The 23650-nt window shown below is 35.6% G+C and overlaps 1 protein-coding gene across 1 annotated transcript in view; it reads right to left on the bottom strand.

Annotated features, from left to right (window-relative positions):
* Positions 1–23650, bottom strand: part of LOC119640364 (Down syndrome cell adhesion molecule-like protein 1 homolog) — a 77744-nt gene that overhangs the window by 5395 nt on the left and 48699 nt on the right. The window contains 12 exon segments of the mRNA XM_038038330.1: positions 53–142; positions 206–464; positions 675–853; positions 925–1203; positions 1262–2614; positions 2670–3128; positions 3193–3384; positions 3440–3559; positions 7604–8095; positions 20283–20441; positions 20566–20676; positions 21037–21196. Of these exon segments, the coding sequence (XP_037894258.1) occupies positions 53–142; positions 206–464; positions 675–853; positions 925–1203; positions 1262–2614; positions 2670–3128; positions 3193–3384; positions 3440–3559; positions 7604–8095; positions 20283–20441; positions 20566–20676; positions 21037–21196 (3853 nt within the window).

Genomic DNA, 23650 nt, shown 5'->3' on the forward strand with positions numbered 1-23650 from the left:
AGTGCAACAACCGAGTCTCCCGGTGATTGCTGACACGATTTGCGCATCGTACCATAGTATTGCTCACGGTGTTGGATGTCCTTTCCCTCGTTGACAGACGGCCGCAAACTCTCGACATTTCTTGTGAACAACTGCCTTGGATCTAAAACTCAGGTGAAGTGAAAATAAATATTTTTAATGAATCAAATAAAATTCATCAACTTACAGTTCTTAAAGCACATACAGGCGCCAATCAAAGCTAATATTGTGCCGAATATGGATGTAATTATGACCGCAATTAGATGGGCATCTCTAAACAAACTCGATACTTCTGGCAGATCGCTCTGATCTAATTCAGTCGAAATTCCATTGTAACGCAACGTCTCAAAAGAATACTCTTTAATAGTCGATCCGGCATTATTATGAGCGGTAATTCTTAGGCTGTAAACAATACCTGCCTCCAAATCACCAATGGTGTAACGAGTCTAAAGAAATTTTAAAACAAAATTTTCTAATTATAATTCAGATAATATCTCTTGATAGATTTGGACTAGCTAAATATTCTACGAGATCCACACATTTCTAGTTATGAATGGCCGAAGAAAAAATAAAGCAGCATGATTTGTGAACATGAGAGATTTTTCAGTTAAATGCATCAACTACTTTCAAACCTTATGGATCTGATTTAAACTTACGTGAGTTTCTATTCTGCTGGACACAATAATCCAGTCATTCGCGACACCATAACGCTTAAACTCAATACTAAAATACTGTATAGGACAACCACCGTCTTGCCACGACGACAACTCCACTAAAGCCGAAGTTATATTAGGACGAATAAGGCTATGTTTCCCTGGTGCAATAGGTTTACTGCCTACGAATAACCAGAAATATTTATGTAAATGAATATTCCACCATAGTAACAATCTTTAGCTGAGTAAATACCTTTAGTCTTTGCAATTTCAATGGGACTTGTGTTGCTTGTACCAATTTTATTAAAAGTTACAATAGTAAATTGATAACGGGTGCCACATTGCAGGTTCTCCAGGAGTTGGGAATTAACTCGCCTATCCAGCTGGATTTCCTCCCAGTCACTGAACTCTTTTCGATAGGTAAGCGTAAAACCTCTTAGAGGTGCTCCTCCAATATCTTCCACCCGCCACTGTAATGAGACTGAATTGGAGGTGGTGCCAATAACAGCTATGATGGGGGCTGACGGAGGCACTAAAGAAGAACAAGGTGTTTTAATTTTATATTTAAATTATTGCAAACTTTACTGCACCTTGAACGAAAAGTTGATAGACAATATGATCCGAACCTATGGCGTTCCTGACAATGCATGAGTAATTTCCTTCATGAGATCTTTGTATGTTGCGTAGCGTAAGAGTGTTATCGTTACTAACCTCCAAGCGGAAGTGTTTTTTGGAGCGGGCATTCAACACTTTCCATTCGGAGTTCGGTTTTGGTGAACCTACAAAGAGGCAAGGTAACTTCATATCTACTCGCCAGCTGATACTTAAAGTTTGACTGAAAGAAATTATTGCAGCTGGCACTGAAGAACTTGGTACCAGTTTAATAACGGGTGTGCTGGGACCTTGACCTACGCGCGTGGAGGCCGTAACCCAAGCTTCATAAGTTTCGCGAGTCGACAAATCTTTAGCTTCGAAATGTCGATTCTGGGCTGGCAAAACTTCTTTAAGAATTTTCAATTCCTGACCCTTGTCTAATATTCGTATGTAGACGTTATATTTGGTGACAATTCCATTGGGTCGCCGTGGTGGTAGCCAGCTTATAATGACAGAAGATTCCGAATTTACTACTGACTTTACTCGTTCGGGGGCATCTGGTACGGCTTCTTCGGTTGTACAAGATACAGTAGGGCTTACAACACCTTCGCCAGCTCTAGTGAACGCTAACGATTGGACGCTATAATTAGTAAATGGTTGGAGACCGTGCAAAACTGTGCTCAGAGCCGACGTAATTTTAGTTTCGCGAGTTCCGTATTCAGAATCAAAATTTCCTGGTTCATATAAAACCTTGTAGCCCTGGATAACACCGTGATGATTCTCCTTAGGTGGAGCCTGCCAAGAAATTTGTATATTCTGGGCTGTTAAAGCTATACATGTAACACTTTGTGGAGCAGCCGACGGAGCGTCTTCTAGAGTGTGCCCCAAAGCCACCTCGCTGGGTGGCCCATCTCCTTTCACGTTGAAAGCTGATACGGTCACAGCATATTGAGTGTATTTCTCCAAGCCAGTAAGGCGAAAATCATTAAGACCTTCACCTCCTAAACTGCTAACTTTGGTGAAATTTTGAAAATTATCAGAAGAGCCATGTTTCTGATACGCAATAGTATAGCCAAGTAGTTCCCCATTCCATGTATCTCTTTCTGGAGGCCGCCAAGTGATTAGTAATTGCTGCGGCCCTAAAGGCTCAGCTGAAACATCTTGTGGGCGGCCGTTAGGAGCTTCAGCGTCCGTTTGCACTAACAAAATATCACTAGGAGCGCTGGTACCGAGATGATTTTCGGCATACAAGCGAAAGTGATAGGCTTGAGCAGGTCTTAAAGAGCCGATTTGCGCTGTTGTTTTTTCCCCTGGTAGTAGCTTCTGATTGTTTCCCTCATGCCAAACATCTAACAAAAAAAAATTACAAAATTACAAACTAAATGTAATAGCTTTTAATCTTACCTCCGGCTTTTTTATATTGCAGTATGTAATTGGATATAGGCTGAGAATCACGATTATTTACACCCACAGCAACGCTATCCTGGTCATTTGGTGACCAGGCTAAAGTAACCGAACGGCTTCCTAAATCCGTAACATGTAGATTAACGGGGAAATTTGGTGGCTCTTGCACTTGAAGGTATATAATGCCTCGATCATGACCATAAGTATTGCTGGCAATACAGGAATACTCTCCACGATCGCTAAGAATTGTCTGAAGAATGGTAAGCTCTGAAACAACACCGCGGCTCAAAGGTGAATCTTTGATGTGATAACGTACGTCAAATGAAGGATCGATTCGATTCGATTTGCCACGCCATGAAATATCAAGCGGTTGATCGCCGTCTGCTTCACAACGCAACGTCACACGATCGCCTCGCCGAACTGTTATTTGTTTCTTTGATACAGTTACGGAAGGACCAACTAAGAGCAATAATTAGTTTAATTGAAAGTTTTTATAATACATATGTGTTCATCCTATAATTACCATGAACTTTTAGTTTTATAAGGGTACTGAGACCAGCGCCGATGCCGTTATTAGCCTGGCATAAATAACTACCTTCGTGTTCTCTAGCAACCTTCGGTATACTCAAAGTACCATTGCTGTGAGTTTCAATCACCGACTGAGAATTACCATTGCCAATGTTATAGCTTAGCTCGCGATAATCGCCGGAATCGCCTGGAAACCCGTAAACATTATTCACATTTGAAATTCATTTGATCCAAGCGTTTACCTATTGATTGCTTCCATTGTACTGTCGGAACTGGAAAACCATCTGCTTGACATCTTATCGAAACCGGATTACCCAATATGGCATCCTGATCACTGGGTTTTATGATCCAACGCGGCGGAACTATATTTCAGAAGTTTTTATATAATTTCATTTAAAAAAATAATTGATTGAATGAAAGCTATATGTGCCAAAAACAAAAAAAAAAAAACCATAATAATAGAAACAAACATGCGATCAACTGACATGCGCTATATCCTGTATATGTGAAGGTATTTACGGCTAGAAAACGAATTTTACAGAATTTTCAACTTACCATAGAATGTGGTATAAATATAGAACTGAAAAAAGTAAATGAACTATATCGATTTGCTTTTAACTAAAACCCAAAAGGGAGAGCAATTGAAAGATTGAAAAGAAATTATGTAAACGAGTAACTAAGGATTGTGTTTTCTTTCTAAATTCGAGACATAGATTCAGCAATACAAGTGCGTTTATCTAATAGTTTGCTAATTCGAGTGAATCAATACTGTGGTGCGTGGTGGTGATGATGGTGCTCGTTCCGTGCTCGGTGCGTTGCCTGCTGTTGCCGACATGGTGCTCTCCATTTCACAAGTGCTTTTTTAAGTACAGATACAATTTCTTATTTCCCAATTTCAAATTTCTAGAAATAATAGCACAAATTTGTATGCAAAAGGCGGTGTTCATCTTATATCTCGATGAACTAATGCGGCGCCGTCGCAATTTGACTGCGCCAATAAGATTTGTCGAACTTGCCTGCCTATATCGTTTTAACTTATTCTAAATTTGACAACCATAGGGTTGGAATAATGAAAGTTTTTTATATTGTATGCTCATGAACACATCACACAGAAATCACTTGAACCTGAATTGAATTAGTCTCTTTTAAATATCTACTAATGAAGCATTTAAGGGGTTATGCAATTCTCTAAGTTTGCTTTTACAATTACCTTTAGTCATTTTCAATAACTTCTTAAATATTTGATAGTGTGATTCAAAAGATGTTGTGGCCGATCGAATTCTTTGTATGTCTCGGAACTTCAATTCCTTGGCTGAACTTACTGTTTCAAACTTTAAACTTTGTGTTTTCCGAACTGGCCGTACCATTCACGTAAGTCAAGTTCGGCGAATTTCAAATTTTAACCGTAAGTTCACAATGTGAACTTATTGCGAAATATTGTGCGAGTTTTTTTTGATTCGTCGTTTTTTCTTAAAACACATTTTTCTATTACAATCCAGACCATTTTTTCTCAAATCAATCGTTTCAAACGTCAATTTATAAAAAAGTCTCTTCTTTGTGTTTTATAAGTATTATCATGTTAGTTTTAAACAAAATTTCAAAGAGTCACTTTAACAGCCTGGCTGAAAGGGAAGGTTATATACGAGAAAGCTATTAAGCATATATCTAAGCATTACGAAAAAAGCCTTATTTGGAGGAATGTTAAAAAAACATCGGACCCTGATCCGTAACTGCGCCATTTAACCTACTTGTTTGAAGCCAATGAAACGCGAAAGACATTTCATTAAATTTTCATTTTAGTATGGTTGGCAAGTGTTTGAATGAAAGTGTTTTCGTCATTGCTCGAACGAATTAGGCAAACATATCTAAATAAATTATCTTTAAATAAGTCAATAATTCTCTCTAAAGCGTTGTTTGAAAAGTAACATAAACACCTCTTTTTTTACTGCCTTTTCACCGCCAGCGTGCTATACGCAGGAGAGATATCCCTTGAGCGATGAGGAGAGATCGTATTAAAAAGGAAAAAAATTCGAATTCTAAAGCCCTGTTCATGAACGGCATAAAAAAGTTCACCCGAAACTTTTCTTGACGGAAACACTGACAACTTTCGAATAGCTCTTAGTACCGTACAAATTCCAAGGTAGCAGTGACGAATCGACTCTAACGAACTTTTGCTTGAAAACGTTTTTACACTACTATCAATGCTTTCGAAAGACGGCTGTTAGTGTATTGGATAAGGTAAAAAACAAAAAGTGAGACGTTTTGCTATAACTCTTTAGCACGGATGCATTTCAAACAGTTCATCGTCTAGGAGCGCTTCCGAAAAAGCTGGAAATTTCAACGAAGAAACTTATTTCAATTAGTGGAGTTTTTCCCCATAGTAGGTTCAAAACATCTAAGTAGATATTTTCACGGACGGTAGCCAAACAAGTGATTTTCTAACAGTGGTCAGTAGTGGTAGTGTTACCTTCAAAAAATTTATTCCAATGCATTTATTACTGTTTTCCACTTAATTCCATGAAATAACCCATAGTTGCGAACTCACAAGGTAATAGTGTAAGCCCACAAGCATTATCGCACAAGTTGTCATATCAATACCAACCTTTTTCGTATGATGTTAAGATTTAGGACAAATGGCTAGACATTAAAAGACACTGAGCAAAAAGAAGCAGTTCGTCAGCCGGTTAAAATTTAATTTTTATATTTCTACATTTCTTTTTTATATTTTTGCATAAAAGGAAGGCGAACGCTTGTTCCTGCTTGTTTCATTACCCGAAATGAAACAACGTTACTATCTTGGAGTTAACCGATCATACCTACATCTTTATGGCTTTAAAAAGAATGAGTTGTTCAGTGGAATGAATGTCTTAAAGGAAAATGAATGCTTGATAGAAAATGCAATCCTCACAACTGGTTTCTTACCAATGGAAGATTAGAAAGCAATACTGTCGTGAAGACACTCAAATATGTATGATATTGGAATGGGTTGCAAAAAGTGACACCAAGACATCGCAATGATTAATGGGTTTGTCGGATTTCTATTAACTTCTTGTAAGACTTACCAACATCTGAAGTGCCTCTAATTCTTTAAGTTTGTACAAAGCATTCTTTTAGCGTTTGTGTGCACACACAGTAACAGCTACTTCGTATTAAACGGTTTTCGTTGCATTCTAATCAGCGATTTGGTTTTATGTGAGTGAGAATGTTCTCTAGTATTATTTAATTTTTATAATTTATTTGCGGGTTTTTGTTTTCGCTTCGCTGTTAATCATTCGTTAGAAAAAACGCGAAAAGTTATCATTTTATTGAGAGATGCAAGCATCACAAAAAGTGAGCTATCTTGCTGGAATATCTTCACTTCATTAAAACTTAAGCAAAGCAGATAAATGACTTCTATTCATACGCACTTAACTCAATCAAACAGTTTATTAGCAATTCAATTAAAAGCGAAATTTGATGTTAATCTACTCACACACACACACACACACACACACACACACATACATCTTTTGAATTTAGTTGTTAAAAGAAGAAAGGTGAAAGGTTAGATCATGCCTCGAAATTTGTGCCATTACTTCTTTAAATTCCGATAGTTTTACTTAAATGGTAATGTACATTATTTGCTTTAAGACGCAAAGTGCTGCTGTGAATGATTTGAAGTGTGTCACACATTTTTAAAATGATTACGTTTGCATTTGTTACATTTGTGACCATTTACCAGAAACGGAAAGTGTTGCTGCGTATTCGACTGATCCAGCGCGATTTGTTACGCGACAGGTGTAGTTCCCATTATGACGCGATGTCACATTATGTATCGAGAGGATACTAGAAAACGGCGCATATTCATTGATTGTTAGCGAAGGGTCAGGTGGCTTAGAGGAAGCACTTTTTGGCGATTCATTAGATGACAGTATTGCACTTTCTAGGCCGCCGCTTTGTATTACAACACCATCTTTGAGCCACGTTATATTAAATGGTTGATCACCTTGACTACTAGAGCACATCAGTTGAGTCCGCATACCTTCGGTAATTTCATCCTCAAAACTAAAGGGGGAAATACGTGGTGGAACTAAAGAGATTTTAAGAGAGGGAGAGATAGATACAGATATAAAGATTATCCAAGAAATGAATACGCAATTTAAACCAAAATCAGTTATCAGTTTTTAGCTGAAAATTTTGATATTAAAAAACTTAAATCAAATTATTTCAAAATATTTAGTGTTTCACTAAGTGAACAAAAATAAAAAAATTCGCATTTTTAAACAAGCATTTAAGTATTAACAAAATGGAACAACATGTATACGACATTGCAAAAGCATGCCAACAACAAACAAACAAAGATAATATTAACGGTAAATTATTACAGTGAACGCAAAACACAATACATTCAACACATTCTCATATACCATTAACTCTTAGCTGTGCAGAGTGCGATACAGTAGCAGCATCATTTTGGACGCGACACGTATAGGTGCCGCTTTGGGCCCTCGTCACACTTGTTATGCTGAGGGCGCTGGTGAAATCGTCATTTTGGCGAATTGTCACTATGCCGGCGCCTCCTTCACCACCGCTACTACCATCATCATTCGTTATATGTGAAGGATGTGCGTGTGCATTTGCGTAGTTGATCGATGTCGCCGCCGACATCAGATGGGAGCCAGTGCCCGTGGCAGCAACGTCACCGGTACCACTAAGCCCACCGCTAACACTGACGCCGCTGTCGCGTGAAATATGCCCGGACTTCATACCAGCAGGCCCTGCCGCTTGTAACGGTTGTCCGTCCTTCAGCCAGGTGAATGTGAGCGGTAGGTCACCGGTGCCAATGACACATTGAATGCTTGTGCGGTCGCCGACATTCAGATCGCGAGCGAATGAAAATGGTGTAATCTTAGGCGGAACTAAAAATTTGTTGTTTTTGTTGTTGTTGGTGTTTCATTAATTCAATAATTCTTTGAAACACATATTTACACTTATCAATAATTTAATTTATTTAATTTTTCTTACTCTTTTTAATACAATTATATCAAGAGATGGTTGTGTATGTATCTGTGCAGTTATACCGGATGTCCGTTTACTAGATTATTGTGCTATAGTGGAGAGTTGTTATTTAACCACAACAACAACAACAACAGCCAGTATAACTACCAAGTGCACTTAGTCAACCGTTAAAAATGTAGAAAATTGGAAATTGGTAAAGGGGGCCAGAACCCGAAACCGAAACATACTTTTGTTAAACGTATGCTTTTGCTTATCCACCTTTTTTAATGTTGTGGTGAGGAGCGTCGAAGAAATTTATATCCAGTGAAAACGTGCAACATACGGTCGTCCATATTTGTTTACATTTGCGGTTAACTAATTATCAATCCTGTGCGTGCTGGCCTTTCGAGCAATTAATTAATTAATTAATTCAACTAACAACAGACCAAAGGCTTTTTTATTTTCTTACTTATTTTTAAGAGCACTTTTTAATGCAAAGAGAAAACAAATATCTGACTTTATGTTAGCTAATCGATTGATTTTAACGATATAATGACAAATGGGGCTTTTTTAGAATGAAAGATTGTCATCGTGAATGGTTTTCGTATTCTATAGCATAAAACTAAGGATCAAAAGTATCACCTGCTGGAACATTAAACTGCGCTATCATAAAGCATTAGTAAAACTTGCTGCACATGTGCTCGAACCGCATCCTAAACAACTTACATGCGAAATGCAGTTTTATATATAGCAAACATGGTGCTAGGTGTCGTGCATGATTGTCCAGCTTTTCAGCATAATTAGACTGCATTAAAACGGACTATAATAAACAACGTACTTAGTCTGCGTGTATTGAAACTGTGATAATGTCTAATTTCATCTGTGCATATATATGTCGCTGAAAACTACAATTTTGTCTCTATAATATTATAAAACACGATGTCAATGTGGCGAAGAACTCAACTCTAAGAAAAAATTGAAAAATTAATCCGGGACCCATATGTTGGACAACCATGCCATTATACATACATCAAACACCAACTAACCTACATGAACAAATACGTTTATCGCATTGGGTGGGACATACGAACGTACACACATTGGAGCGGTTCACATCTCAAATTCAAATTTACAAAGTATGCATTTAAAGGCTGCCGAATAACTTAGATCACATGCTCGCCTGTATTGAGAGTTTTTTAGACGCAGTACACTAAAAGGGAATTTAATAGAAAATTTGATGACATCAATAATATAAGTTTTCACCTCTTTCCCAAGTCGTTTTACTGTTTTAGTCTCTTTATGAAAATATGTTTACAAGTATTAAGAAATTCGATCTTTCTACAAGTAAAAAAACATTGGGGACGATTATGGTCGTTGATATTAAATAAACTCGATCGTAATTTCAACATATTACTCGATAGTAATTTTATGATCGAAAGATGATTTATTTGATAGTAAGAACGCATACTTTATTAACAGTTATGGACTCTACTCGTTACAGTGAGTTCATTATTTTTAACTATTAAGTTCATTCTTGCTATCGAGAACGATAAACCGGCTCTGGGTTAAATCTTTCGAAATTAAAATTAAGTACTATCAGTTATACACTTAACTCTGATATACTGTTTTCCATACAAAAATATTTAATTCAAAGTAGTGTTCAAACCCGTGAAATTAACATGCGCCAGAGGAACTATGACAAAATGATAGGCTTAGCTTAAATCAAAAATTTCTACTATTGTTTATCTTCGTTACTTTGATAAAAGTGGAGCAGCTGCGGTTCACCGACAGACTAAAAACAAATAGCCAAAAATACTTCCCTAAAGTGGTTAAGGTGTAGGGCGTGATGAAAGGTTCTTGAAAAGCGTTAGTTGAATTTGGGCGTATGAACGGCACAAGTTCAAATTGCGATTAAAATTAAACGTTTAGTCTTTCTAACTGATTAAATAGAAAATTTCCAAATTGGCATTAGACATGGAATTGGTTTCTGGTTATGTACATTCAATTGCTGGTAAGTGAACGTTTTTCACTACTTCTTCAAGCGTGGAGGGTAGTGATAAGTTAACATAAAACAGCAGCAAGAAGATAGCGAAGAAAATCTCTTGTTTGACCGTCACGGACGGTCACGGACAACAGCTGCTTTAAAAGTCCTTCAACTGTACCTAAAATCATTCGGATGTGTTATCGAAGGGAGTGCAAATGTGTCCGATTTCTTTTTTTCTCTCAGTTTGCCTACTTGCTCGTATGTATAAATTGACCACACATGATTTGTTGCATTAAGTCAACCGCAAAGTACACGTTAATTTTCTGGCAGCCTGGGCGACCGCATGGCACATAAACAATGCCCCATAATGAGGATTTACGCGATTTCGAAACAATTTCAAAACCAAACTAACATACAACTGTGGCGGGCGCCGCACCTTGGCGCCGCTTTAAACATTGGTGCAAGTGCAATTTCAAAATCAAAAAATAAAAAAGGGAAAAACCAAAAAGTTGAAGAATATATGTAAAATTTCTTTTTTTTAACACAAAAATGAAACTTGTGTTAAAAATTTTTATCATAAATTGCAAATGTATTTGAAAAAAAAATATAATGAAAATAATCAGTGCATCAGTGCATTAAAACAAAATTATTTTTTGTGCAATTTCGGATGGAATATTTAGGTGAAACAAACCAACAAAAACACAAACAAACGCTGGAATAAACAAATAAATTTGCATTATTTTATAGTAAGTAAATTAAGTATGGATGAAGAGCTTGTGTAGGTAAGTATAAGTGCAGCAAACGTCGTGCCGTGCATTTAAGTTGCAATGCATTTAAGTGCAAAAAGAGAATATAGAGAAATATTACATAGCGTGGAAGTTCAAAGAGAGCCGATATTTTTCACAGAGCCACAAAACCAAAAACGGAAATTAAAGACAAAAATGTCCATTTTGTTGTTGTTGCATTTTTTTTCTCTCTTTTTTTTTTTGCTTTAATTGCTTTAAACGTAAAAAAAAAGTGAACGTAAAAGTGTAGTGGTTTGTATTGAAAATCATAATCATTAGTGTTGTTACGTGCTACAATTTTGCAAGTGTATTGAGTTTTATAAGCAGACGCAGACAAAAACACACGCATTCCAAGAGCAAATCAATCATACATTCATTCATTTTTATTTATGGATACATTAGATGTGCTGTTTGTCTGCATGAAGGAATAACAAAATATAATTTATACGTAAACATGTTTCATATTGATTTTGAAAATAATAATTCAGTTGAAAATTTATTTGATCTAAAATCATCAGCGAAAAATGGGAACATATCAATAAGCTCTGTTATTCTCTTTATGAGCTAGAAGTAAACACTAAATATTCCATGTCCAGCTGTCCGTCCAGAAAAACGTATACTAACCGCTCAGCAACTGGGACAACCGTAGAAAGTTTATATTTCAAAATACTGCTGTCAATAATTTGAAACGTACGTTTCGTGACGATTCAAAATTTCACACAAATCATTATAAAAGTCAGAGAAAAGTAGTTTTCAATCAAACCGCATTTTAAAATCACTGTACTTGCTGAATACGCGCCAAAGATTTTATGGGTTGTGTACCTACGGTTTTGATATATATGTATCTTATATCTGCCTATTTGCCTTAAACGTCTTCTTAAGGGGGAAAGAGGAACAAAACTAAAAAGTTTCAATCCATCAGGTAGACCATAGTACGTAAGTAAGGGCAGATTGCTTTCGTTGACGTCGACATCAATGTATGGGCAAAACTTCCAACTAGTCAAAATTATTCCATTTCCTTGCGATCTACTCTGAACTGAGTCGAAAATTCCCTTTATCCCTTTGAGGGTCTTCAAAATAAACGGGTACATTTTTGTGCATAAAAGCATAGAAAAGCACGAAAAAAAGTATTCCGCGTTATTTTGGGTGAAGATATCTTCGAAATTTCAATCCCTTGCATAAAACCAGATACAGTATATTAATAAATTGCAAAACATATATTCATATAAAACGAAAAAATAAGGGAATATGAATTCTTCACTCATTGTTTTGCTCTTGAAATCAACCGAAAGCAGTAAGCGGGCAAACATACTTCGCACTGCTGCATGGGAAACGATACTTGGCAGCTTGAAGACAACAGGTGTCACTTCATAGCTTGTAACATACAACTGGCGAAGACGTACATTTAATAAAGCGTTCTTTAAGGTGATACATTTAATGATATCATATACAGTAAAAGCTCTTTATTCCCGGGGTATATTTTTCATAAATATGCCGCGAATACAGAAACCGTTAATACGATTGTGATACGTGAATGGGATTGTAGGGGATACGTTCCTAGGTGACAAAATAAAAGAAAAATCAATTTAATTGAAGTTTTTGAACACTTTGATCAATTATCTTAAGGCTTACGCAATGGTTTGAGGAGTTTTGTAACTTTCTCTTGATTGGCAGTTTTTAAAAGCTCCTTCAATTGAGACTGATACCCAGCAGTCGCATTAGCAATTTCCCTCTTAAAAATAAGACTTCGTCCCATAGACGGATCAATGTTCATAAAGAAATAGCGAAGCTCATTGGCCATTCTTAAACCTTCATTAAGATTTTTCAAATTAAATGTAACGTTCCCAGTGCTTGTTGAAGCCCCTTCTTCAATGGGCTGTAATTTAACATTTCCTCCAAGTCGGTTTCAGTCAAATCTTCATCTTGCGATTCAAGCAATTCCTGAATGTCACTTGATTCTGTGTTCGAACCCATCTCGTCCTGTTCCATTCCCGTTTTCGGCTATGTTTGCAGTCAAAGTTTTGAACTTTCACAGACAAATCGTCATTTTCCGCAGTCAGAGCGGGCCACAGTTTTTTCCAGCATGACTTCAATGTGTGTTGCTTCAGTTCTTCCAATAATTTTTTTATTTTTACGATGCATTTTGCTATGTCAAATTTCTTCCGGCATGTCATAACATTCATATTAGGATTACATTTCATACTATCCAATATGATTTTCAAGGTTCGTCTGATGTAACAGAGCTTAAAGCCATGGATTAATCAGCGAATACAGAAATTTATAGCCGCGAATATAGGAATCTGGTCGCATTTTTTTAATCCACGAAGAGTGAAAAGGCGAAAGAAGGAAGCGCGAATAAAGAGCTTATACTGTATGCAAAAAAGATATCACGAGAATCTGTGCTAAATCTTTGCCTAATGTAGAATTGTAAGAAGCGAGAAGATTAACTGGTTGACATAGCTTTGAGGAGAGTTAGTACGTGACTAAGATTAAATTAAAAGTCAATGGTTAAGACGGGAAGCAATGTACATACCAAATAGAAGACACTTTCAATTCTCAAGTAATGAAATTAAAAAGCTGGTGAAAAGTTTGAATTTCAGTTTCGTGAACAACAAAAAGAAAAATAAAAAAGAAAATCATTGAATCCATCGACGAATTTGCTGAATAACAGAAGAAGAAGTAGTCCACGGCGTGCTTCAGCACATGATTTTGGAAAAACAATGTTTTTCTGGGATCAGGACGAACTATCCTTATTTGTTGATCGACGATAAGAAGTTGAACTGTGATAAAAAAGCGATACGAATACGAAATCATTCCAAAAGAGGAAGCAAAACCAAAACAAGTAACTGTCTGCACAAAGTAACTGATATAGAAAATGCATTATATACAAACAAAAAAAGACAAGTGAAACATATGAAACAGTGAAACATCGCAATTTGGGAAAAGGAACAACGTTACATGCCACTCCGGAGCTCATCTCACTCAAAGAACTTCACTACACGTTCCAACTCTATTCCACATCATAGTGCGTATAGTGTATTTATCCAGTTCAGAAAAAATGCAAATTGATCTTCTCCTCACAAAAAAATTAAATTGATCTCTTCCGATGCGGCTACGGAAAATTCTATTGCCACCAATGATTCAATTAACAATATTTATAATTTGTAAATCCCGTCCAAAGTTTGTGAAAGTCGTGTCGAAATTCACTCATCTGCCTGTTCCAAAAACCTACTTAAATTCGGCTTTCTGCTTGACTTCTGCAAAATACGCTTTTATTAATTCGACCAAATCTCTAATCCACGTGTGCCTTTGGACACATTCCGTACAAGTTTTTCAGGAAATGTTTTACCTTCTCACATCTCTTTGGAGGGCATTAACTTCCCGGTTAAATCATACATTGAGTCGACATTAGAACGCCGCAAATGTTGGCGCCGTTTCGGCCGCACTGATAACGTGTGCTCGCGCCAGAAACCACTCTGCCGTTCCTGTGGCACAATTCACGATTGCTCCGCAAATTTATCTCAAAATGTTAAAAAATGCATTAAATGCAAAGATGATCACCCTTCTACTTCGAAAACCTGCAAGAGAACGTTTCAAACCGCAAATTTGTCTTTGCTCTTTTTGGCAGAGCACTTACGTACATCCAAATAACCCACATTTTTTTAATTTCTCTGCAAAGCTTCCGTAAGTTGGCTCCGTCGACTTCTCAAACAGCAATCAAACGACCAAACACTGAAACTACTATCTCAGTTCCCACCAAGAAGATAATAACTCCTGAAATCTCCCCTTCCAATATAAGATCTTCAAACCCCGTGACTGTGACATCCATCACAGAAAATATTCTTCAGTCACTTCTCCAAATCAAGAGGCAGACAAATTCAAAAATTTCCTGAAAGCAGCAATTTACTTCTGCTAAATAATGGTGATCCTAGTCATTTTGGTTTCGTCTCTTCTTGCATAGATCTTTCGATCTGCACACCTAATCTAAGTTCTCTGAATACCTGGAGGGCCCTTAACGACGCCTTACGTAACATTTCAAATACCATCCAAACCAATGACTCCTCGGGTTGGTTTTTTGATATATTCCTGAAGTCTTTCACTAATGGTCTGAACCGAAAGTCTTTTAAAAAATGCTACCCTTCTAATGCTTGATGGAACACCGCAGGCAATCGAGTTACCTCCAAACTTCTCCAAAGATCTCCTTCTGGAATAAATTTTAAACCTTTGGCCGATATTAGGAAGGAATACACTTATACTCTCAGACTGAAAGAACGTAAGGGTTAGAAACAACTTTGTGATAATGTCAATAGTGACATGTCAATCTCAGATCTGTGGGGCACTGTGTGAAGCCTGCTCGTCCTATAAAGCCCTCTGTTTCATTCGATGAGGAACGTGATTTTTTTTTAAGTGACATATCTCTCTCTGAGCTCGATAAGGCCATTAATCTCTCAAAAGACTCAGCTCCTGGCTTAGATAGTATTTGTATGAATCACCTCAAAACCTTGAATATTGAAAGCATATTAATCTTACTAAAACAACTTACCAATATTCTAATTACAGACTGCATGTCCTCTTCCTAATACGACTTCCAAACCTTCACATTCAGAAGAAAGTTAATCTTAATTCGTACAGATTTATTGCCTTTCTTTCCACCCTTGGAAAAATTTTCGGGAGAGCGTTATACTCATGTCTAGAATGGTATCTCAAGTCAAAATATATCCCCGGAAATCTTCAATTTGATTTTAGACGTTGCAGATATGCCCAAGACAATATTGTCAACTTTGTGGTCAGCAATAAATGCAGTGTTTGCTAAGAACCACATTCTCATTGCCGGTTTTTTGAACATAACCTCAGCATTTGATTTTGTCAATATCAACATCTTAAAATCTATCGTACTCTCTTTCAATCTGAGCACTAAATTCTGTAATTTGTTATATAACCTCTTTCTCTATAACAACGCGTTAATTAACAATGATAATGTTGTTGTAGAAAGGCGATCTTTTAGTTTGCTTTAATTCTTATATTAACAAAATTTTCAGTTCTCTTCCTGAAAACATCTCAATCCTGGACTATGCTGACGATCTTGTCATTTCTAGGTCCAACTCTGACTGATTTGTGTAGGCGCAATCGTCTTGAATCACTTCAGCTCACGTTTTCAGTCATTAGGACCTAATGCATGGGCTCTTCAAAGAAAGAAGAGACCGCATGGTTACTTGTCTACTCATTTGTTAAAACTTTCGACTTTTTACGCTTTCAATCTCTTTATAAGAACATATTCGAGTCTCTTAATTCAAATAAATGGACTGATTGGAGATTTTTAAGAAACAGTTCCTCTCGGTTCGCCAATACAAGTTTGATTTTGTTTGCTGGGCTGGTTTACTGCTTTTGGTAAGCAAGCTAAAGTAATTGTTTGGTATGTATAAGGCTTCAAAAATTGGTTTTTGAAAGAAAGTTGTCTGTGAACTTTTTCGGTCGGACTGGCGGACTGCTTTCAATATGTTCCAGATGTAGGACACTTCATACGTTATAGAGCTTCCTATCTAAATATTTTAAAATTGAATTCCTTGATGTAAATCAACTTTTTCCCATTATCTGCAATAGGAACTGTTGGAATTTAAGTTTACTAAAACGGCAATCACGTATGCGATAAACTGCTCGGAGAACGTATACCTTCTATCTGATATTATTTAAGTCTCTTAATTGGCACAAGCCTTATAATAATCCTAAAGATCATATTTAGCTACTTTGCTTTGAACTTGTTGGGCTTTTCTTCAGCTTAATTTTCGACTGCGTACAGAATTTGCAAATGGAATTTAAAGTCGAAAACCCGAATATATGCGCGCATGGTGTGTAGCAAGCGCTGTTGGGAATTTTGGGAGTACAAATGTACAAACAACTCTTCTCTCTATTATACCTTTCATTGCTATGAAAATATTTGGCTGTGTATTTGCACGTTTATGTGTATGTTTGTTTATTTATTATTATTGTGTTGAACAAATTAAATTTTTGTTGAAAGAAAACAAAACAAAAAACACAACACACATCTCTTTTTATGTACCTGCGTGTATTTAGAACACACACACATGTTTGTGTTCTCATATATAGCAGAAATTCAATTTGAAGCATTACATACACAGCTATATACATGTATATGTGTTTTCGATTTTATTTGGTAGAAAAACAATTTGTTACTGCTTTTGGTTTTTCAGTTAACAAAACTAGAAAAGGGTGAAACAAATGCCAATATGGTGTTGTATGTTATGTATGCGCATGTGTGTGTGTTTTATACACCAAAAACAGACAAATAAAAAAAAAATTACTTAAAAAATTTATTAAAATGTCACACAGCACATCGATGTACAAGCATCAACATGTCATACATACATACGCATATACATGGACATCATTTTTATTATGCATCATCATGCATATATGTACGTATGTATAGCTTATTTTATTTATTTATTTTTTTTTTTGTTCTGTTTATTTTTAATCAAAAATTTTTAATCACCATTTTTGAAAATAAAATTGAGCTTTGGAATTGAATGTGAATAGAAATGAATTTTAAAATGCATACATACATATCAAAGCAGACATATGTTACAAATATTGCAAACACGTGAGTTCACTTACACTAAAATACCAATGTATTAGCTCGCAATTACAAATAAATTTATCCTAATTAATTTTGTAAAAATTTTAGAGAAAATTCAATTAAATAGTGGCAACGTAATTACTCTGTTAAATGAATTGTACTTTAATTAGGAAGAAACGGGACAAAAATACCTTGAATTCTCTGCGTATGTCTCGCAATCCGTTTCAGTAACTAATTAGCAAAAGCTGTTCGCACTTGAACTTGTCATATATGGAAAGCCATTAGTAAAATAATGGTACCCTTTTAACATTATTACATGTGTCAGTCCGTAATGATTAATCTTTAATCTTAAATTATGCTTTAAAGGTCTATACTTCAACGAGTACATCAAACACTAAAGAAATTGAGACTGTTGTGCAATCGTGTAATAAGGCATACGTTCTTCTTAAGGAACTATGACTATAGGTCAGATTATCTTTTGCGTTTTTTACGTTTTTAGGTTAACTGTTCCTACTTAACCTACAAATGTAAGCATTAAATTTATTTAGTTATTTAGTACTGGGACGAAAGTGCAGATATCTTACGTTTTATTTTCTTTCCTATTAGACTGGTTTCCTTTCATCTCTGCCTTTAATTTTTTTTTTTTAATTTTTTTTCTTTATCGTAATTTGTCTATGATTTTAATTTTATATTATTGTACTTTATTTTTTCACCTACAGGGGACATTGTGAACAGTTCCAATAAACTTTAATGGCTTCGAGGAGCCCGATAAAATAAAATAAAAAATAATCTATGCCTAAAGCATAAAACAAGGACTTTATAATGTATAGCCTAAGAGCGTGGGTCTTATCCAAACTTCAGTTCTAATAATTCGAATGTTTGCTGAAACTTTGCGCTTCTGCTAAGTAATCTTTGAACTCGGATTATCGCCACATCTGTAGAGCTGTACCGTTTTCACACTCTTTAAAATTCAGTGCTTTACCGTCAATACCTCAGCTTTCAAAAGAATGCTGCTATGGAAAAACGAACGATTTTCTCAAAATTTTAGCCTTAACGAAAATTCTTTCCAAACAATGCCTTTTATGTATTGAAGAGATTTACCACAAATTGACTGTGAAACTGTTTAAAAGAAAACAAGCAAATAAATCTAGAGATCACTATTAAAAGTGTATGAAGAAAATTTGAAGTGAGTCTTTTGAGAATTGCAGTACGTTCATAATACGACCGATTCAAAGCTTCGTAAGAAACGCGAGTATACTTTTAAGTAGTGATTTTACCATCCATAATAACTTTTGGGTATCATTAAGGAATGTATGAAAGATTGTTTAAAACAACCCAAACATTGTAAGAAAGAATTAATAAGGTAGCCTTACCCCTTACCCCCCTTACCACTAGCATCACCCAAAAACCTGCAGTGAAATTGACAGCGAGAAAAGACAGCCAAGCAAATTGAAATTTGGTATCGATTTAGTTTCAATTGCCCCTTCGCTGATGTACATGTTTATTCCCCTTTTCGGTTTCTCGTTTTGCCGGTCAAACTTTGAAACCACAAAACTTAAAATTAGACAGACATAAGCGAGGAACATAATGCTATGCGAGCAAATGCATGCAGACAAATGTCAAAATATGATCTGATTGTTTATATGCATGCTTCTATGCGTATAACTTGCATTGCATCGCTGAAGTAACGATCATATAAAATATGTAATACATGATGTACAATGGACACGTGTCCAACGTGCCCAACGCCTCACATTGAGCTCTTTAATTTTGAATACAATTTTTAACAATAACAATGCAGAAAGCGGTTGAACCTATGGTACAAATATTTGCGAGATCCATAAACACTGAGTTAAATTTCCACCTTAGGCTTTATAGATTGGAATCTAGAATCAATGCAACTTCCCAATCTCAAACTCATAGACCCTTTGGGTTCAATTATGTGAAGTTTGTATGCAATGTTTACTTATTTAGAAAATAAAGACATAAACAAAGAAGCATAAATGGACAGTGTCCAAGTATTAATGCAATGCTTATTGAGTTTCACAATACCGTTCACCCACACAATATCAAGTGAATTTATTTTTACATAAGTAAATCGACAACGATTCCAATGGTCAAATTGGTTGACTTTACGAATTGTTGTGCTCGCTAATGTGCAGTTACCTAAAATTCAATCTAATGCAAATAAAGTTCACTTGTCCCTTGAATTATGTGGCGACAGAAAAATGCAAGGTGGCTTTCAAATTTTTCATTGTACTTCGCTATTCAAGCTACCTTATCAATATTTGTATCTCTTACTTCTTCGATTTATTAAAAATCTGAAACAAAAACAATTTCCGCTCATGGTTCGCTTGACTTTATATAGCACTTTATCGTGTATCGTGTATATGCGAGAAAGTGCATATATTCGCAAACACACAGATAGTCTGTATATAATCGATTCGTAGAAACTAGCTGATGTGAAAATACATTTAAGCGAACAAAAAAAAGCTTGATAGAAAGATATCTCAGTGTTTGCAATATTTATCAAAAAAAAAAAAAAAAATATATATATATATATATATACTGCATATATACACATATATGTATATTGCATTTGATTTCTCCATTTCTCTGAAACGCTAATAATTATTATGATGATGTTGATGGAAATTGTTGCACAAGGAAATGTTGTTGTCGGAAAATAAAATGTAAAAATAGTAAAAGTATGAATAGCGTGCAATTGTTTGCGGTGGACTTACCAAGGACTTTAACTTCAACCGAACGTTGTGATGTATAATTGTGTTTATTGCGAGCGATGCATGTGTAAGTGCCCTGATCGGCAGTTCGCTGAACATTCTCAATAAGTAATGAACCATTTTGAACACGTTGTCATATATTTGTTGGTAGTCTAACGCCGTCTGTGGATTGTCAATAGATTGATATGAAATTGATTTATGAAACATGCAAGGAGCGCGTGAACGCATATACACAAACCCATATACAGTACGCCTTTCCATTGTATCTAGATTAAATAAAATATACCTTTTTCAATAATGATGCTGTCAATGGGATATCCTGCCACAGGACATTTGAGGAAGAACATTTTTCCAGCTACTGCAGAAAGTTTGGGCATTGGACGTACGTAGGGCATTCCTGAACGAAACGAAAAAAAAGAAAACAAAATGAATGTAAAAACTGTAAAAATATCGCATCATTTTTTATTTGAATTTTTTTTGTCTGTTATACTCATAAACGTGCTCTGCTTTTTAGGTATCATTTTTCATTTGTATAGTAACCGTATGAAATGGAAACGACATTTAGAATAATATTCAAGAAAATTACTTTACAGTTTCTGATATATATATGGTCCACAATTTATTTATTCTTTTTTTTTTTTTTTTCTTAATCTGATTTAATAGCCGGCTATACTAAATACATATAGCATAGTGAAAGAAAAATGGAAATGCCTTCATTTCCCATACGGCTAGTGGCTGGGATTTGCACACATCTTACCATAAATATTCAGTCGAGCAGTATGTGATGCTTCACCGGCGCGAGAAATTGCTTTACACTCGTAATCACCACCATCTTCGGATTTGACAGCAGATATATTTACATGACTAATGACATCACCGAACATCGTCACATACTGGCCAATCATAAGGCGGTCATTCTGCACATTTGAGGAAAAAATAAGAAACATATATATCAGCATGTACATGTACATTTTAGTATAAAAAATGAATCTAAATTAAAGCCAAGTTCTTCTTTCCTACTCTTTTGTTTCTCGTTAAATGTATGGCGATTTATTAATTTTCAGAAAGAATTGATTAAAAACTTTGAGCTTTTTACCATTATTAATGCGGAAATCTTTTTACCCGCTCTTCCATTTGCCCCTTCTTTTTTTCTGTACTTTTTAGAGTTTTTCTGCACTAAAAGTATTTATCATGTTTATCCAGTGTATGTTGTTGAATAATTGCAGTCAAAGTCAAGCATGACTGATAAATTTTGTTCCGTCAGTGAAATATTTGCTTTGTGATGTCATCATCATTTATCGTACGTCACTCTTTTTCTCCCCGCTTTACAGCAATTACACCTATTCCAACTTTAAACAACATGGCATTACACAATACACTTGCATTCTCTTATGGATGATATATCCGCAGAGGGAGACAAACTGGCGCGCGCTCAAAGTCATCTGCAACTATTATAAAAACCTCGTCGTACACACAGATGGATACATGTAGTTTCATGCAAAATATGGCAAAACGATAACATTGTTTGGCAAAAATGAAACGACAGCATCCATGTATCAAATGAATTTACTTTAGACAACAGTGTGACCCATTTCTACCTTCATACTACATATAGCCGAGCAAATCCATATCCAAGAGAAAGTTATAAATAGGAAAACACTGATTTGAAAAAATTGCGCATTAAGGATTACTTCTACGGAAAAATAAAAGGCAACCGAATTCTTCTGCGTTCACATCGATAAACTAATCTACACAATCTTTGGCTCCCTTCTCTTTTTAAACTCATTACGTCTAGACAATCAATTGAGAAAGCTTAGAAAAACGTGGCACCTACTCAACTATTACGTCACTCAATAACGTTCCTTTAAAGCAAATGTGTGAAAATTTCATGACAGGCTGACCATTAGTATGCAATTTGCCGTTATTTTCGTAAGGCTACTTTCTTCATCGCCTTGCACGGTTTTGTCCGGTTACCGTCCACCCGACTGCCCGCCGTATTGACATAAGAGTGTAATCACGAATCCATGCTTAATCCATTGCCACATATCGCATGAAGATATCTCTTTTGTTGCGCCCAAAACAGGGCCAAACAGTGCTTTGAATCGTTCACACGTTCTTGTCAAAGATGAAGACACGCGGCATTCGCTTTGACTGAAAAGACCTTTTTCATGGTCACGCAAATGGTCACGCAAAATAGTAAATACGCTGTCTCCTTACATATTTAAGGTTTTAGCTATGTCGCGTTCGGTGTTTCTAAACGATTTTGTGCAGTATTTTTTCAACAACGCAATTCAGATTTTCCCATTCTCTGAAAATTGCAAAAGTAGCGTCACTAAAACAACTGTAACAACTGTAAAGCAGAGGTCACAATGTCCTGAAATTTGGGCAGATTTTGTTTGAAGGCTGGTACTAATCGGATGTTATATGGGTTTGTGAACAGTGCCGCCATATATGTGCCAGCAAGGGGAGTCATTGAGTGATTTGTTAAATATGGATTACAGATTCAGTTATTTCTTTTTAGAAAACGAAGCCAAGATCTTTTAGCAGAGAAAATCGGGACTTTTTATATGGCTTTCTCTAAAATTGACTATAGAGAAAGCTATTAGGTTAACGTCAGTTAAAAATCTAACTTAATCTTCAAGATAGTATTGGGGGAGAAAAAACAATTTGCCCAGAATATCGCAACCTTAACGTCACTACAGTAATATTCTAGGAATTGTTCGTTTGGCAAAGCAGCTAAGAGTTTCTACCAACCTGCCTACTTAGTTGATCAAAAAATTTCAAAATTCTTCATTTTTCAATGTGTTTTCATTTTCTGGAGAGAATAGGAAAATTTTCAATCACATTCGATATTATTATTGTTACTATTATTTATTTATGCCAAGTAAACGAGTTTTAGAACTAAAAATAGCATGAGCACTAGCCACTAAGACTAAGTTCGTATGCACACACATCGTTCACAGATATTTCAGATATATTTTGAAGGATACTTGAATTGGATTGTGCGCAATAAAAAACACTATATGAAAAAAGAGCTAAATAAACCGGAAAAGTGAAATAAAACACATGTAAATTAATATTCGTATGGTGTGTGATGAGAAAAGAAAAAATTTTCATTACAAGAGTCCACCAACGTCCGCCATTCAGGTATAAAAATCATGCAATCTTACCAACTGATGAAATTTTTCAGAATATTTGAAAAGCACGAACGTTGACAAACGTTTACACATATAAGCAAACACTTTTATTTTAAATTTCTCGTTGCATTTTTAATGAAATCATACTGACGTGTACTACATTATACAAAAAAAAAAATTTCAATAAATTTCAATTGCAAGGGCTAAAAAGCTTCTAAAACGTACTTGATAGCA

Source organism: Glossina fuscipes, unplaced genomic scaffold (genome assembly GCF_014805625.2).
Source record: "Glossina fuscipes isolate IAEA_lab_2018 unplaced genomic scaffold, Yale_Gfus_2 121, whole genome shotgun sequence".
In the NCBI taxonomy this organism is placed as follows: domain Eukaryota; kingdom Metazoa; phylum Arthropoda; class Insecta; order Diptera; family Glossinidae; genus Glossina; species Glossina fuscipes.